Source organism: Sarcophilus harrisii, chromosome 6, assembly GCF_902635505.1.
Source record: "Sarcophilus harrisii chromosome 6, mSarHar1.11, whole genome shotgun sequence".
In the NCBI taxonomy this organism is placed as follows: Eukaryota; Metazoa; Chordata; class Mammalia; order Dasyuromorphia; family Dasyuridae; genus Sarcophilus; species Sarcophilus harrisii.
The window spans coordinates 108678071-108695905 of NC_045431.1; the positions used below are offsets into that span (position 1 = coordinate 108678071).

At 32.1% G+C, this 17835-nt stretch overlaps 1 protein-coding gene across 2 annotated transcripts in view; it reads left to right on the plus strand.

Annotated features, from left to right (window-relative positions):
* Positions 1 to 17835, plus strand: part of NEIL3 (nei like DNA glycosylase 3) — a 65422-nt gene that overhangs the window by 27415 nt on the left and 20172 nt on the right. Inside the window, exons 3-6 of one of the 2 annotated variants that reach the window (XM_031941578.1) lie at positions 8235 to 8369; positions 9210 to 9423; positions 15270 to 15344; positions 17231 to 17397. In XM_031941578.1, the coding sequence (XP_031797438.1) occupies positions 8235 to 8369; positions 9210 to 9423; positions 15270 to 15344; positions 17231 to 17397 (591 nt within the window). The remainder of the gene's footprint in view (positions 1 to 8234; positions 8370 to 9209; positions 9424 to 15269; positions 15345 to 17230; positions 17398 to 17835) is intronic. The other variant, XM_031941579.1, reaches the window with a different exon arrangement.

The window sequence follows — 17835 nt, forward strand, 5'->3', positions numbered from 1 at the left end:
TTGATGGGCATCCCCTCAATTTGTAGTTCTTTATTACCACAAAAAGAGCTGCAATAACTATTTTTGTATATTTGGGGCCTTTTCGCTTTTTTTTTAATGATGTAGTTTTGCTATCAGAATTGGTGGTATTGCTGGATCAAAGAGTATCTACAGTTCACAACTTCACCAAGAATGCATTAATGTAATTTTCCCACATCTCCAACATTTATCATTTTTCCTTTCCTGCCATATTACCCAATTGGATAGGTGTGAGGTAATAACTTCTAAAATTATATTCACTTCCTTACTTCTTATATATTTTATGGTTAAAATTAACTAGATCTAAGAGATAGAGGTTGAGGTCCCCCACTAGTATAGTTTTGCTACTTGTTTCTTTCTATAATTCACTTAACTTCTCTAAAATTTTGGATGCTATACCAAAATTGGTGAATATCTGTTTAGTATTACTGTTACTCATTTTTTCTGATACCTTTTAATAAGATATATTTTTTTCCTTCTCCCTTTTAATTAGGTCTATTTTTGCTTTTGCTTTGAGATCAGGATTGCTACCCCTGCTTTTTTTTTTTTTTTTTTCAGTTGAAGCACAATATATCCTGCTCTAGCCTTTTACTTTTACTCTGTATGTATTTCTGCTTCAAATGTGTTTCTTGTAAATAGCATGTTATAGGATTCTGGTTTTTTATCTCCTCTGCTATTTATTTGTTTTATAAGAGAGTTTATCCCATTTGTATTCACAATTATGATTACTGTGCATGGCCCTCCATCCTATTTCCCCCTGTTTGTATTTGTCTTTGGTTTTTACTGTTTCTCCTTCAAAGCTCTTTTGACGAATAATACAAAACAAAGGAAAATGAACCAATGCCTGATGAAATTCTTGCATAGGGAAACCTGGAAGTCACACACAGACTATCACAAAGATTAGAGGAACATCATTTACAAATTGTATCACATATTAACCAAAATTTGTATCCTAGTAATATATGATGAATGGGGAAAGCTTTCTAGGCAGTGCTTGTCAAAGTTTCTGTTTTTTTATGCCATTTAAGTTCTAGACCATGAGAATATCTAAAAAGGTGCTTTGACATATTTTGGATATGTTAATGGGCTGACGTCAAGGTAGCACAGATAGGTGTTGGTCTGTTCTCCACCCCCACACACCAAAATCATATAAAAGTGAGACCTCAAACTGTTGTCTCCTGAGGTGTCTTCCATTTCCATTAGGTTTGTGCTGCTTAATGCTCTCGGCTCTAATTCATGGTTATATAAGAGATATTCTTGGTCTCTCCCCTTCCCCATCCTTGTTCTTATGCTACTTGACTCCTTTCACTATTGTCACCCTATTTCTGTCATCTTCCCCTGTACCTTTGTTCCTGTTTGTTTTTATTCCTTCTCTGATTACCATTTCATTTTCTTCTGCCAGTTGTGGTTTTTCTTGGCAAGGACACAAAGATCCAGGTGTGCGTGCTCTCATTTTATAATTGACAAATTAATTATCAGGTCACCTGTCCTTCCCTTTCCTAACCTCTCCTGATGCCAGTGCCTCCCCACTCCCCAAATTCCCTTGTTTTCACTTTGTACATGTATCATATTTGCTTACATATGTATGTCTTCCTTAAACGGAATTTAAAACTTCATTGAGAACTAGAACTGTTACTTTTGTTATTTCTGGTCCAAGTGCCTAATATAGTGCTTGATGGGTGGCTACATAATAAATGCTGGTTGATTGCTCTTATTCACCCGTCTTTTATCCCTCCTACAGTTAAAAACCACATCTCCTTACAAATGCTTCTTATAATTTCTCAGAATGAATTCTACTTTTACAGGCTACTATTCAATTACTAATATATGGCTCATTTCTCACCCTTAGGTAATTTTAAGTCTCTTGGTAATTTTCATGAGAAACTATCCCATTTGCCATAATGCATTTCTCATTGACAGTAATGAGAAGCCTAGTATTGATTCATTCAGGCTTACAGATGCTCAAAATGTACTCCTAATAGTGATATCACAGAAAAGTGTTTGCTTTGAAGTTCTCTTTAATTATGTTTAAAAATCACATCTTGACCAAAATGCTAAAATATTGTTTTAGGGAACCTTTTTGTTAAATGGAACTTTTTTTTATTACCAAATAACTGTCTAATAATGGATCAATTTTCTCACCTAAAAATTGAGGGATTGCTCTCCAACTTTAAATTTGTGAGTCTTTAAATCTAGCAAAAATTTTTGCATATCAGTCATAATTGACTGTCATGCTTATACTTTTTTTTTAATTGGTTAAAAAAATTAAGTACTTTATACCTAGCTCTTGGTTTGAAAGAATACACAATAAAGTGACTGATGATAATAATGCAAATAATTATTGAGCATTCACAAATAAAAAGGTATTTAAACTTTTTTTTCTTAGTAAAGGAGGTAGGCTCACTATTTGCAGGGTTGTTAAGGGGACTGTATTCATAGAATCACAGAGTTTGGAAGGAACTTTAGAAACTGTCTAATTCTAGTGCAACTCTAGTGAAAATTTATTTTGTTATCTCTGCAACTTCCATCCATAATTCTGCTGTTTGAGATTAAATTTCAAAAATTCTAATTCACAGGGCAAACTAACTTCAAATTGAATGAAATAGCAATTGATCTGCAATTGACATAGTGGTAGCTAATCATTTGAAATTTTAAAAATTGTTAAATATTCTCTTATTTCCTTTTATGTTTTTAAGGCATTTTAATTTGCTATTTATATTCTTTTAATGAAAATTTTTTGAAAAAAAAGAATGTAATTTTGATATGAGAAGCAACTTGGCGCAAAGTAAACCTGAGTTCTGGATCTGCACCTAATCTTCTGTATGGTCATCAGCAAGGCACTTAACTCTCAGGCAACTCTCAAAGACTATAAGTTTATTAAAAATTATAGGTCTGCACTGGTAGAGCCATTTTCCACACTAGGAATATTCTACTTATTCTTTTATTTAACATCAATCTCTTTTCATTGGTGATTAAATTCAAGTTTGCAAGAGACATTATATATACATATGTGTGTGTATATATATATATATATATATATAATTTTTCTAGTTACATGTAAAACAATTTTTTAACATTTGTTTTTAAAATTGAGTTCCAGATATTCTCCCTTCCTATCTCTCCCCATTGAGAAGACAAATTTCTATAAAAATCATTTTGTGAAAGAAAATGTCTCCTTTCACCCCCCACTCCAAAAAAAAAATCTTTAAAAAATAAAGTTTAAAAAAAGGTGTGCTTTAGTCTGTATTAAGACATAATTCTTTCTTTGGATGTAGATAGCATTTTTCATCATAAGTTCTTCAGAATAGTCTTAAATCATTGAGGATACAATATTTTTGAAATGCACTTTTAGTTCCTTTGCTTTTCACAATGCTTTTCTGTTCTTTCTTGTGATTTCTCATTGCTGAGGAATAATCTTGTGTTATTCAGATTTCCTTTCTTTTATATCTGGAGATCTTTCTCTTGGCTTCTTCTAGAATTTGTTGTTTGTCATGGACATTATTAAAATTTAACTACTGTATCTTCCAATTTAAAGAGCTAGGTTTTTTTTTTTTTTTTTTTTTTGTTTTGTTTTGTTTTGTTTTTTCTGGAGGCTATTTATGAATTCTTTCCATTTATGCTTTGTTTTTATATTCAGAGATTCTGCACAATTTTCTTGGATTATGTTCTGCATTACAGAAGTTACTTCTGCATATACTGTCTTCACAATCAACTGCTTTAATTTCATAGTTCATTTTTTTAAACATTGTTGCCTTTTGTTTTATGCTAGAGTTTTTCTCCTCAATATTTTTGTGTTTCAAAATTTTAACCTTTTTTTCATTGTAGATTTAATTTTCTCTATTCTCCTAATTGACTTCTGAAAATTTTTCATTGAGAACTCTAAATTTTAAACTTATAGTCATTACTGATTCCTTTTATTTTTCATTCATCTATTGAATCATCAAATTTTTTATCATTACACTAGATCTTTGGATTGTAAGAATTTCAATAGGCATTGGTTCGTTTTCCTTTGTTTTGTGTTATTTGTCAAAAGAGCCTTGAAGATTTAGTGCTATCCTTCCTACTGACCTTAGGATTCTTAGTGCCTAGCCTTCCTTTTAACCTTAAGATATGATTTATCCACTTGTGTCCTAGGTTCTTTGGTTTGTTTATTTTGTCTGTTTCTTTGTTTGTTTGGCTTTTTCATATTCTTGTTTTATTTTTGTTTTGGGGGAGAGGGAGTTGGTTAGTTTTCCTTCATGACATCTTTAGTTTTTCAGCTAAAAAATATTCTTTCATCACTTACTTTCTGATTTCCCCTCTTCCCATCCATATATATATACTTTCTGCAACTGGTACATAAAGATATCCCACTCTTCTCAAACAGTAGGGAATTAAACTTCACCAGCCTGAGTCTAGTTCTTCTTTGGCCACAAATTCTTTCCTTCTCCACAGATCTGAGAGGTAGACTTTATTCTTCTAATGTTCTTATAGTATCATTTTTTATGTCTGAATCATGAGCTCATTTCAACCTAATCTTGGTATAGGATGTTAGGTGTGGGTCAATGCCTAGCTTCTGACATACTCATTTCCAGTTTTCTCAGCAATTTTCATCAAATAGTGAGTTCTTATCCCAGAAGCTGTCTTTGGGTTTATCAAACACTAGATTTCTAATGGTTTTTATAACATAAAAGCTGATTATTCTTAATCTTAAGAATACTAAAGATGTGTAATGATGAGACTATCTACCAAAATTTCTAAATGTAACCAAAGAGCTCCTGAGAAGGAAAATTATCTCCCTTCCAAAATGAGTAAAACAGAAGTTGGAAGTTCAATGAACCACATAAAAAGTTTTTAAAAATAAGCCAAGAAAGGAGAAAGATCACTAAGTACCACAGAATAGTCAGGGAAAATGTGGTCAGAGAAAAGAAGACTGGATTTAGAAAAAAAAAAGGATAATATTAGAGCTCAATTTCAGCAGACTGGTAGGGAATGAAGATTAGTCTCAAATTATGGAAGAATGGATGATGAAATAAGAAAATAAACTTATTTATTTTTCATTTATCTTTTCTTGATGTAGCTGGTGTCCTTGTGCGTTATAGAAACAGTATACCTAGTAGGTTCAGAGAATTTAGATTTAGGAAAAACTTCAGATGTCACCTAAATCCAACCTTATTATTTTAGAGAAGAGGAAATGGAGGGGTTAAATGAAAAGATAAAGGTTAACCTAATCCAGATCTTTTGAGTGTTTTTTTCCCATTACACAGCACTACATCTCTAAATCAAAAGTAGTAGTTTTTAAAGCCCATAGGGCTATAAAACTGTGCATACCCTTTGATCCAACAGTATATGCTGAGTCTGTATCCAAAGAAAATGCAAAAGAGGGAAAAGGACAAACTTTGGCAAAAAATGTTTGAAGCAGTCCTTTTTGTAGTAGCAAGGAACTGGAAATTGAGTGGATGCCCATCTGTTGGGGAATAGCTGAGTAAGTTATGATATATGAATGTAATGGAATATTATTTTTCTATAAGAAAGTGATCAGGTTGATTTTAGAAAAACCTGGAAAGATTTACCTGAACTGATGCTGAGTGGAATGAACAGAACCAAGAAAACATTGTACACAGTAACAAGATTATGTGATCAACTGTAATGGAATTGACTCTTTTCAACAATAACATGATTCAAAACAATTCCATTAGGCTTGGGATGGAAAATGCCATCTACATCCAGAGAAAGAATTGTGGAGATTAAATGTAGATTAAAAATATTGTTCTTACCTTTGTTATCATTTATTTGCTTTTTTTTTCTTTTTTCTTACTTTTTTTTAAAAATTTGATCTGATTTTTCTTGTACAGCATGACAAATATGAAAATATGTTTAGAAGAACTGTACATATTTAAGCTATATCAGATTGCTTACTGTCTTGGGGTAGAGGAGAGGGAAAAAAATTGGAACACAAGATTTTGCAAAGGTGAATGTTGAAAACTATTTTTGCATATATTTGGAAAAATATTTTTTATTAAAAGAAAACAATAATTCTTAGTTTTAAAGTATTAAAAACAAATATATATATACTGATGGATTAATTCCTAATAATAAATTTTGAAATACATAAGAGATAATAACTCATATGTTTTCTTTAGAATAGTGCTGTAAGGTTAATAATGTAAATATAACTATCTTCCTTTTATGGATATGGAACTTAACTCTCAAAGGAATGGATTAACTTGTTTTATCACACCAGTGGCAAATTTCAGAGCCAATCTTCAAAACTAATTGGATCTGTTGATGCCAAATATAACATGATTGTTACAATACACTGTAGCTCAAGTAGGTCTTAACATGATATATAACATATGATTCATTCAATGGTGCTTAGTTAATTGTATTACATATAATATATACATACAAATATATATATATGTGTATATATATATATATAGTGTGTATTTGGGTATATGTGTGTTTAAAGATATACATATATATATATATGTATATATGTATTGCTTAACAGCATCTACTTATGGCAAAATAAAATCTGACAGATTTCAATAATTTCTCCCTAAGTAAAGAAAATTGAACAACTGAAGGATCTTAAATGTTGTCACTATGGCTAGAACCCCAGTGTCAATTCTTCCCCCACCAAAAACCTTAGTAATCAGTCTTCATGAGTGATTACGGCCAAAAATCCATCACTTTGTGCTGAACCTCTTTGTAAGTCTCCCCAAAGTTAACTAGACTGGTCCTTGGATGAAAGACAAATAGTTCTTCCCAAGCTTGTACTTGAAGTATTTCTAGCTTGATAGCACCTGCCAAAACTTATGCTCAATCAGTATGACCTTGGAGAACTCAGGGTCATCTCCAAGACTAAATGAGAAAATGACCTAAAAATCATTTTTTTAAAGACTAATTTATTTCCAGGTACTTTTCTGTGTTAATACTGTTGTAGGACTAGAGGTTTTCCAGCCAAGCCCTCTAACCCAGATGAAGTTTCACTATAGGAGATGATGGAGGAGTTATTTTATGAGCCATGCAACTGAAAAGACTTTGGATATGATGACTTCTGGGCATGACAGTTGTGCACCTTTTCCAGGGAGTGAATGTCCATGAAGTAAATTATGGAGTACTTATAAGCCCTCATTTTTCCTTTCAGATACCATGGGGCATGTTAAATGCACTTATGACAGATAACAGGGCATACAGAGTTTAAAACCCACATTTTTAAAGTGAGCCTGCTTAACCTTGTACAATACTTTAACACGGCACTTTAGAATTAGAAGCATATAGCAGTAACATTTGTTGCCAACCTAGCTCTATTTATTAACTCAGCAGAGCTATGAGAAGGAGTATTTGAAAGCCAAGATCTGGTTCTTTATCTTGAAAATCATCTTTGATCTTTCTTATCTGAGGTCTTACATAAGCACAATTAAAAAAAAAAACTGGACATGCTAATAATCAATCCTATATAAACTGAAAGCTTATGAATTTTTCATAGCAATATTGTAACTTTAAAGCTAACCGTAAATATTTATAAAGCTTTTTCTTCCAATACTTCTTAAAAGGAGATCAGTGCCTAGAGTGGCTAGGAGATAATGGTGTTTTAGCTCATTTTCCTTTGAAATGTAGAAAAGTCTTCAAATTTTCTTATATTATTCTCCCTAATGTACACTATGAAGGATAAATATTATGACTTATGGTTAGGATAAATCTTGTGATGGTAAATATTATTGAAAGTACACTTTTCTCACTGGAGTGAATGGAAATAAAATATATTAAGGGATTTAAAGTATTTTCTTAAACATATATTACAGATAATGCAGCCTAGTCTTTTTTCCCCCTTTATAATTTTTGCTCACAATTCAGAAAAGGCTGGGCTGTCCATATTGTGGTCTTCTTAAGAAAGCAATCCTTTCTTCCAATTAAAAATGATCCAACTATAAAGGAAAAAGTAGGACTATATTTACTTGGATTTACTGTTGTATCCTTTAGAAAAGAGTAATATTTCTCTTGGGAGGTCAGTCTTACTTTAGAAAAAAGAGTTCATCTGCAATTTTAATTTGAGATTAAAAAAAAAAGACTCAAAGGTTGAAGACTTGTGTTGAATAATTATGGTATCAAAGTATTTGTTTTAAATCTGAAAACCACTGTTTGTAGAAATTAGGCAGTAGGGAGTCAATACTTTGTATATCTCTGCCCCTGGCAAGTTAGCATCTCTCTGAATTGTATTTGTTTTTCAGAATTCATTTTGGAATGAATGGCTCTGTCCTGATTAATCCTCCCAAGAGTAAAGATCAAGCTAGAGCACCCCCTGCTTTTGAAGTGCTGCTCACCAAAGATTTGATTTGTTTCTGTGACTCAACTGTAGAACTCAGGTGAGATGAAATCACTTCTGAAAAAAAAAAATCAACATCCAGTCTTTGGAGATTAGAAACTTAGACAAAAAATAAGTGTATATATCAAATGGAAATGTTAATCAGCTCCATCCTAGAATGAGTGCTTTCTCTAGCTTCCTACCTTATTGTAAGGCAGATTGGGGGGGAGGGGGAACAATTAAGTGTTTATTGATGCTCTTGACCTATAACTTAATTTTTTTTTTCCATTGGTCGCCTCCTAATGATTCTCCTCTATTCCTTTGCCATAGAACCTCTCAAATTAAATTATAGCTGAGTAAAACAAATTGAAATCTTGACCATGTTTACAAAATATACTCCATTTATATCTATTATTTATGACTTTTGTTGATAGAAAAGAGTAATACTTCAAAAATTCACTAAAGTATGATTAGTCACCGCAATGATCCAGAGTTTTAATGTCTTTCATTGTTGTTCTCTCTTCACTGTAAAGAACTTTATGATCATCTCAAAATTTTCACAGGGTTATTCTCAGCACTGTCAAGCTGAAAGGGACTTTATAAGTCATCAAATCCAACTGGCTTCATTTTTTTCAGATGAATAAACTGAGTCTGAGGCTTGATTTGAACACAGGAATTTCTGATTGCAAGGCCAATTCTCTATTCCTTCTGCCATTGAGTTGCCTCATAATAAGGAACAAATTCTCCAATTGTTATGTCAATATTTCACATAAATTTGCAAATTCAAGTTGCCATAATTTATTTGTATTTATGACAAAGCTCAAAAACTTCGTGATTTCTTTTTTCTTAATTAACAAAACTGTGAAATTATTCAAAAGTGATATATTTTCCTTCTCTGCAGGAATTCTTTGGAAAGCAAACAGAGAATAAGAATGATGGAAGACTTAGATGTCTGCTCACCCAAATTTAACTTCTCAAGGGCAGAAAGTGAAGTGAAAAAACAGAAGGATCGGATGTTATGTGATGTGTTATTAGATCAGAATGTGTTACCTGGAGTTGGAAACATCATCAAAAATGAAGCTCTCTTTGATAGTGGACTCCACCCAGCTGTTAAAGTATGCTTTAAAGAGGTTTTTTTGTTTTTTTTTTTTTTTTAGTTTTTCATATTGCTTTATTTATAGAAACAGTAAGATCTCTTTATATTGTTGGGAATGAGGGAGTAAAACAAGCCTTCATCTCACATATTGTATCATGTTGTTGTTCAGTCATTTTTCAGTCATGTCTAACTCTTCTTGACCTCATTTGGGGTTTTCTTGGCAAAGTACTGCAACAGTTTGCCATATCTTTCTCCAATATTTTCCATATCAACCTTTAAAAATTATTTATGTGTGACTGTGGCCAAAAATCCATCATTTTGTGCTGAACCTCTTTGTAAACCTCCCCAAAGTTTACTAGACTGGTCCTTGGATGAAAGACAAATAATTCTTGCCAAACTTGTACTTAAAGCATTTCTAGTTTGATAGCACCTGCCAAAGCTTATGCCCAATCAGTGTGACCTTGGAGAAATCAGGGTCACTTCTACTCAGTTTTTACATCATCTTTATTCTGAAATATATATACCCTACTCATTCAATGAGCATTCTCTTGTGACAGAGAAAAAATAATCAGATCAGTAAAATAAACCATAACAGAAGTCATGACTGATTGTAAACATAGTGTTTCCTCCCCATTGCCTCCCACCTCTGCCAAATATTTCTCTGCCAAAAAAGGGAGAAAGGTCCAGAGCATATATGCTCTGTGGTAATGTGGGCTGCTTTAACCCAGAATCAATCTGTGTAATAATGAACTTTTACCATAATGCCCACTTTATATGTAAAGCAACATTTCACAGCCACCTCAGTGACAAACATATGCCTACCACATGTGATCTCTTGAAGAAATATATAACTATCGTTAAAGTGCTGGTACATTTACTTCAGCATTTCCAGGATCTATAGATCCTGGAATGGACACTCCTTTCACAGATGTAGTACCTTGCCCTGCCAAAGTGAAAGGCTTCATAAGCAGAGACAGAGAAAGACAAAGAGACAAAAATGGAGAGACACTAGAGGCTGGTAGACAAGGGAGATAAGAGAGAGACACATGAGAGATAAGAAAGAGAAGAAAAAGAGACAAACTAGAGACAAAGAGAAATGAAACAAATAGAGACAGAATATGTTCCCTGCTGATCAATCCTTTGATGATATGCTATACTTATAGAGCAAATAATATAAAAGAAGACCTTGCAAGAGCTTGTCCTTTATGTGATTGGGAAACATTAGAATAGGACTGTGTTGGGTAATGACGTATTTAAATCCCTGTGAGAGTTATTTGTGATAAAAGTAAAACAAACAAAAAACAAGACATAAGGGTGTGTGTGTGTGTGTGTGTGTGTGTGTGTGTGTGTGTGTTTAGCATCAAAGTATATTCCGTGGAAACAGAGCTGCGTTATAGCAAGACTGATTGAGAGATCTACTATATCCCAGTCAATGGCACCTTACAAATATATGTTTCATGTGGTTACCGTACTAGCAGACCAAGGATTCTTACCCTGTTTTGTGTAATGGACTCTGGTGAATATTGTGGAAGCATTCTCAGATTCATGTTGTTCATTTTTTTTTTCCATTCTTAATTGAAGGATATATTAAATTTCAGTTAGATTATAGGGAACATAAGGATTAATTTTTTACCATACAAGTTTATGGATGTTTTCAAATGTGTTCACAGACCTTATAGTTCATGGATCTCAGGTTAAGAACTAACCTCAGAGTTCGACATTTTTTTCTGGGTCTGACAACTATGCCTTTTACTCTGTGGTCTGTGTCTGAATTCTTATGTTTTATCACATGTGACTACAGATCTCCATATGATCCCAACGAACATTGATAGTTGATCTAAAAGGTTTAGCAGGAAGTCAAGGATGGATCAACAGAAATATATTTGTACAAGTATGGAAAAGTTAAACAAGTCAGTGCCCTGCTAATAGAAAATATGAGAAAACATCTATTTTTGTTGGTGGTGGTATTTTTTCTTTTTTTTTTTTAAAGCTAGTCATTATAATATTGGAGAATGAATTATTTTTGTTGATAATAAGCAGGTAGCAAAGTTTTATTGCAGTAAAGAAAAAAGGATGTTACTTAGAATTATTAAATTGTCTAAATTCAGGTTATGTTATTGTAAGTCAATTAAACACATAAACTCAGTTTTGCTTATTTAATTTCTTCATTGGTTTGAAAGATGTTAATCTGGTCTCTTAATGAAACAGAATTCCTTAACATTAGCAAACTGTTATAATCAGTATTTACACTGATTCCAATTGACTACAAAACTGTATGAAAATAAACCTTAACAGATATTTTAGGATCTTTTCTTCCTTTAAATTTTCTTTATTCTTGATATCTACTTAGAACCCCTTATGGGATATTGAAGATTTTCTCTGGATCTTCATTGAAGTTTTGCATCTGTTAAGTTTCCTAGAATGAGGAAAAGGAAGAGAGGAGAATAATTGGGATCACTGTGAATATAAGCCAAGCAGCTCCAAATCACTTCCCCTTCCCTATCACAAGCAAAAATACAACAAGGAGGGAGGGGGGAAACTAACAAAAAAATATCTACAGCCAACCAGAGACACCAAGGAAGTTTTGTGTCGCTTGAAACTGTAGGCTGAGGGAAGGAGGACATCTGAATTATCCAGGGTCCTAGATAGAACAAAAAAGAGAAGCAGCTTAATCTGCTACTCCTACAACTTTTTACCCCAGTTATTGATCGGATGCAGATTAGGTAAGGTAAAATAAAGGAATGTATGGTAAATGAAATTTAACAAGAGTAAATTGAGGCAGTTTCCCAAGCAAGATATCATTTATTAATGGGGTATGCAGCCTGATCTAAATGATGGAAGACCTCAAAGTGAAGTTGCAATATATTTTTATAAGTATAGAAAAAAGAACAGAACAAAAATCATGTAACTGGCCAGCCTTATAGAGGAAGAAATTATTAGTGACATCAAAGAAACTGGGCATAACCCCTTGTGGGATCACAGCCACCTTTCATGATTTCTAAGAAATGCATTTGTGAATTTTATAGGTGCTAGTAACATTCTGAGTTATTGGTAAGGAAAGACTTAATGTTAACTGAGGAATTAAATAGGACCCCTTAATTGTTCAAGATGACATACGATCAGGTAGTCCTAGTTTTTTTAAGGATACCCCACAAACCTTGAAGGAAATGCTGAGATAATGTGTTATGAGAAGATTGAGAACACAGTTTTTCTTTAACTAATAAGCTTAAGCCTTTAGAAAGAGAGAGACTGAACTTTAACCTACATGAGCTGCTTTACTCAAACATCAGAGAGATACTTCAGGTTTGAAAGAATATGGCTATATAATAAAATCAAATGTAAACTGTAGGAATTAATTTACTCATAAGCAATAGATTGAGGAAAGCCCATCACCACAGAAATAGCCAAAGTAGTTTCATTAAGAGACTGTAGAATCATCATGAATCTAGAGCTAGAAAGGATCTGAGAGAACATTGGATCCAATGCCCTCATTTTACAAATAATTAAAATAAATTTAAAAAAATTTTACAAATAATTAAATAAACATGTGATAAGCATAAGTAGATTCATATAGAATGTTAAGTGTTTGCTCAAGATCACTTAGGTAGCAAGTAGGGAGGACTACCATTTAAGCCAAAGTCTTTAGACTGTAATAAATGGTTTTTTTTAATGCCCTGTAACAACCCAAATGGCTTATCCCTTGTAGACAAAACAACTTCAGAAATACAAAGTAAATCTACACTAACAGTGTTATTAGAAATAGTAAATAAGTTAAATTATATAATTATTATAACATAATAATTATATATTATGTAATTATTATAACATAATAATTATATATTATGTAATTATTATAACATAATAATTATAATACATTATATAATTATATATATATATATATATATATATATTATAACTTTAAATGAGTTAAATTAGTTTGTAAGCACATTTCAACCCTCTCCCCAAAAAGTACATAAGAAAAAGCAAGGAATAAGCAATTAAATTGCAAAGCAACAGAGAACTAAAACATTGATAGAAACATGAGAAAGCTAAAAAGCAAAAATGTATTTGTGCTAGGCATGTATTTGATTCAGTAACTTTTATCAGAGGGAAAAGATGGTACAATCTAAGAATAAGACAAGAAAGTGAAAGAGAACAACAACAACAAAAATCATGGCAATACAAATAGAACTGATTGTCTTAAGAGAAATGGAAGCAAAAGGCTTCTCCCAAAGAGGGTCAGGATGTCTCAGACAAGCTTAGTAGTGTAAAACACAAAATTTTATTTTGGTTTAATTTGGTTCATTGATTTAATTGAACTTTAGGAATTAAGTTGCAATGTGTAGATCACTAGATATTTAAAAAATTAGAAAATCTTGTATCTCTTCCATGCTCAAGCTGTCAGAAGTCAGAATAAGTCCCTCATTCCTCTATAAAATAGGAATGCTGCAACTATAACTTTCAAGGATATAATGAGGACTAAGAAATGAAGGATATTATCAAGGATATCTAAGCCCTTATGTTGAGTCTGTTACAGAAACTAAGAGTGCTTTAGGTTGAAGTGGAAGGTATTTCCTTTGAAATAACCTTACAAAGTACATGCAAAATATAATTAATTCTTCAAGGATAATACTAAATTTATTTAGGACTTCATTTTTTAAAAAGTCCCTCCATCAGGTCTATGAATATGTTCTTCCATTAAAAAAAATACTAGTGATCATAGGATAATGACTTAGGAATGGGTTTAAAACTCATCTAGGTCAAATCCCTCATTATACAGGTTAGAGAACAATGATAGAAATATATTGAGTATATTGACTTTGAATGCATAATTTATATTTGTGCATAAAAATATTCTGAGAATTGAAAATCAAAGAGATACCCATCAATTGAGAATTGGATAAACAAAATGTGATATATGATTGTGTTGGAATAATATTGTGCTATAAGAAATGATAAGCAAGATGATTTTAGAAAAACCTGGAAAGATGTACATGAACTAAAGGAAAGTGAAGTTTAGCAGGACCAGGAGAATGCTGTACATAGTAACAATATTATTTGATGGCGAACTGAATAATAGTGATCCAAAATAATCCCAAAGGATTAAGGGTGAAATATACATCCATTTCCAGAGAAAGAATTGATATTGATTATATACAAACTAAAACATGCTATTTTTCACTTCCTTTTTAAAATTTTATTTGCATTTTCTAGTACAAAATGACTAATGGAAATGGAAATGTTTTATATGATTTTACATGTATAACATATCAGATTGCTTACTGTTGGCAGGGTGGTGATAGGGTACGTGGAAGGGAAGGTGGAATTTGGAATTCAAAATTTAAGGAATAAACAAATGTTAAATTGCTTTAACATGTTATTGGGGGAAAATAAAATATTAAATAAAAATATAAAAATAATATTCTGTTTAATACTAACATTTCAAAATATAGTATTTATAAATTAACATGTGACACCAGTTAAGGATAGCAAAAATATTGGAATCTGGTTATCTATTTGCTATATTTTGTTACCTTTATATGTTTATGTACTCATCCACATGTGCATAATCATTTTACTGATGTGTTTTACATTTTTTAGACTTTTACTTTTCTCCCTCCTGTATTTCTCCCCAAAAGAGGGGGAAAAAACTTATAACAAACATAATATAGATAAGCAAATCTAATTCCCATATTATCTGTATCCAAAAAAATATGTCTCATTCTGCATATTAATCCTTCACCTCTCTGTCAGGCAGTGAGTAGCAGCCTTCATTGTCCATCTTAATGATGTGTTTTTAATTTGAATTTTTAAATAGTGAAGGAGTGATCAAAATATCCTTAAGCATTTTTCCTTCATTTTAAGGTTTCTCAGCTAAACGACGAACAGACACATCACCTTGTAAAAATGATATGTGACTTCACAATTCTCTTTTATAGGGTAAGAGAAAAATGTTTGAACTTATCTAAATATTCAACTTTATTTTTGTTGGCAACAAAATGTAAAGGTTGTTTATAGCCATCTAATAGAAAAAAATATAAAGCTATCCTATGGTCCCATTGCTATTTTAAAAAAAGAAAGCAATTCTTTCCTAAATAATATAGAGTAGGTGTTGATCTGTGTTTGACCAAACATGGCAGGGCTGATGACCTCATATCCAATTGTCCTTCAAAGAATCATAGGTATGGAGCTGGAAGAGATACATTAGAGGTCATCAAATCCAATTAAATAATTTTCCCAAAGTCACATAGCTAGTAAATGTAAGAGGTAGGATTTGAATTCAGGCCTTCCTTACTCCAAACCATGTGTTCTATCCTCTACTTGTATTTCATATAGGATGGACTAGTGTAGGTGAAAGATGGAGAATGGAAATGTTAGAATGGAGGAGACTGTCTTCAGAAAGTTAACAAAAATATTTTTTCTTTAAAAATATATTTAGACACATTCACCCTGATAGTGACTATACAACATATATAATTGTGTTAGCTTTTTTATATAGTGCATCTGTTGAGTACTCAGTCGTCGTGTTTACTGTAATAAAAAAAAAATATGGCTTCAGTTGGATTTAGAGCATTTGCCAATTTTTAGCATCATTTAATGAAAGGTATACATATACTTCCCAGCTCATTAGTAGGTATCCCCAATGAGGACCCCTGACTATCATTTGTATTTCACATGCTCAATTTCTATTTTCATTTGTTCTTCCAGAGAGAGTGGTTACAGAAAATTTCCTGTTCTGTAAATTTGAAATTTCAGTACTGTGCCAAATTAATATTAAGTCTGTATGTAATTTTCAGTTAATGTATGCTGAACAATCTTTCTGGATTTCTGCAATTTCGTACTGCTGATTGAAAGCTACAGTGTTCTCTTTAAATAGTCTGTGAGTAGGATTATATCTGACAGAAACTGTCAAAATGTCTTTTGAAATGGCATTGAAATTGTTCATGTGTTGTACCTAAACAGAATACTTTCTGTACTGGAAACGTATTGAATGTTTTAAAAGTAGGTGTAAGATGATGAGGACAGTGATAATAATATTAATAGCTGCTGACATTTATATAGTGCTTTGTAATTAACAAAGTAATTTTATATACATTATCTTGCTGTACAACAACTCTTTGAGGTAGATTAGAGTAATAACAACAATAACAACAGTTGGCATTTATACAGTGATTTAAGGTCTGCAATCTGCTTTACTTCTGTTCTTATAATAAGTCCTATTATTATTCCAGTTTTACACATAAAGGATCTGTAAAGACAAAGGGCATAAGGATCTTGCATTTAGCTAGTAAGTAGTGAAGACAGGATTCAAACTGAGATCTTTCTGAATCCAAATCTAATGTAATTTATACTGTACCATAAAGCTTAATGCTTTAAACCATATCTAGGCTTTAGATTAGAATAAATTAGAATAAAACATTGCCAGTGAGAGGAAGATGTCGTCTGGGTTATTGAAATTTGACTTAACACAAGGATTAGATTTTTTGAAGTGACCAGTCATGGCATTCTTTTGATATCTTCATTGCATTTGAAGTGGATCCCAGACAGTTTTTATATCCCATTATAGATAATAAGATGATTCTAAGCAGAGAACAAGAAATGGAAAGATATAAGATTATGAAGCAATTGTGTCAAGTCACAGATGTTTAAGACTCTTGGAAATAGTTTTTTTCCCTAAAAATTAAAAAAAAAAATGCAGATCTTTTCAAATCTCTTTAGGATATCACATTTGTGAATAACTTTGAAGATTATAAATTTGATCCCTTAGTAAGACAACTGTTGTGGTAGTTTGTAATATAAAATCATATGATTGTTCTGTTTTTAAGTGCCGCAAAACAGGTTCAGCTCTTTATAGACACTATAAGGTGTACAAACGTTCTGACTGTGGTCAGTGCTGCAGCAAGATAACTGTATGTCGCTTGGGGGAGAATAATAGAATGACATATTTCTGTCCTCGATGTCAAAAGGAAAATCCTCAATTTCTTAATATAAGGTAAGATATTCAATACAGCTTTCTTATAACATTGCTTCCTAAGAATGCCAAGAGGATTAGTAAGAAGCTATAGCTAATATTGGTTATTACCCTGTGAAGAAATCAGCCATTGAATATTTATTAAGTACTAATTATGTGCCCTTCCTGTGATAGATATCAGTGATTCCAAGATAAAAACAAAACAGTCTCTACCTTCAAAGAGCTTACATTTTAATGAAGAAAATGTCATATATACATATAGGTGTAATGTATCTAAAATAGACTCAAGATAACAAGAGCTATGAAGATACTAGCAGATCACAGATCAGGGAGGGTCTTCTGCAATAGTTGCCTTGAGAAAGAAAAAATAATCTCATAATAAAGTCAGAACAATATTCCTTCTGGAGGTTTTGTGGCCCAAATTCCTGTCCTTGGGTAGCTTACCACCTGTCAGAGTTT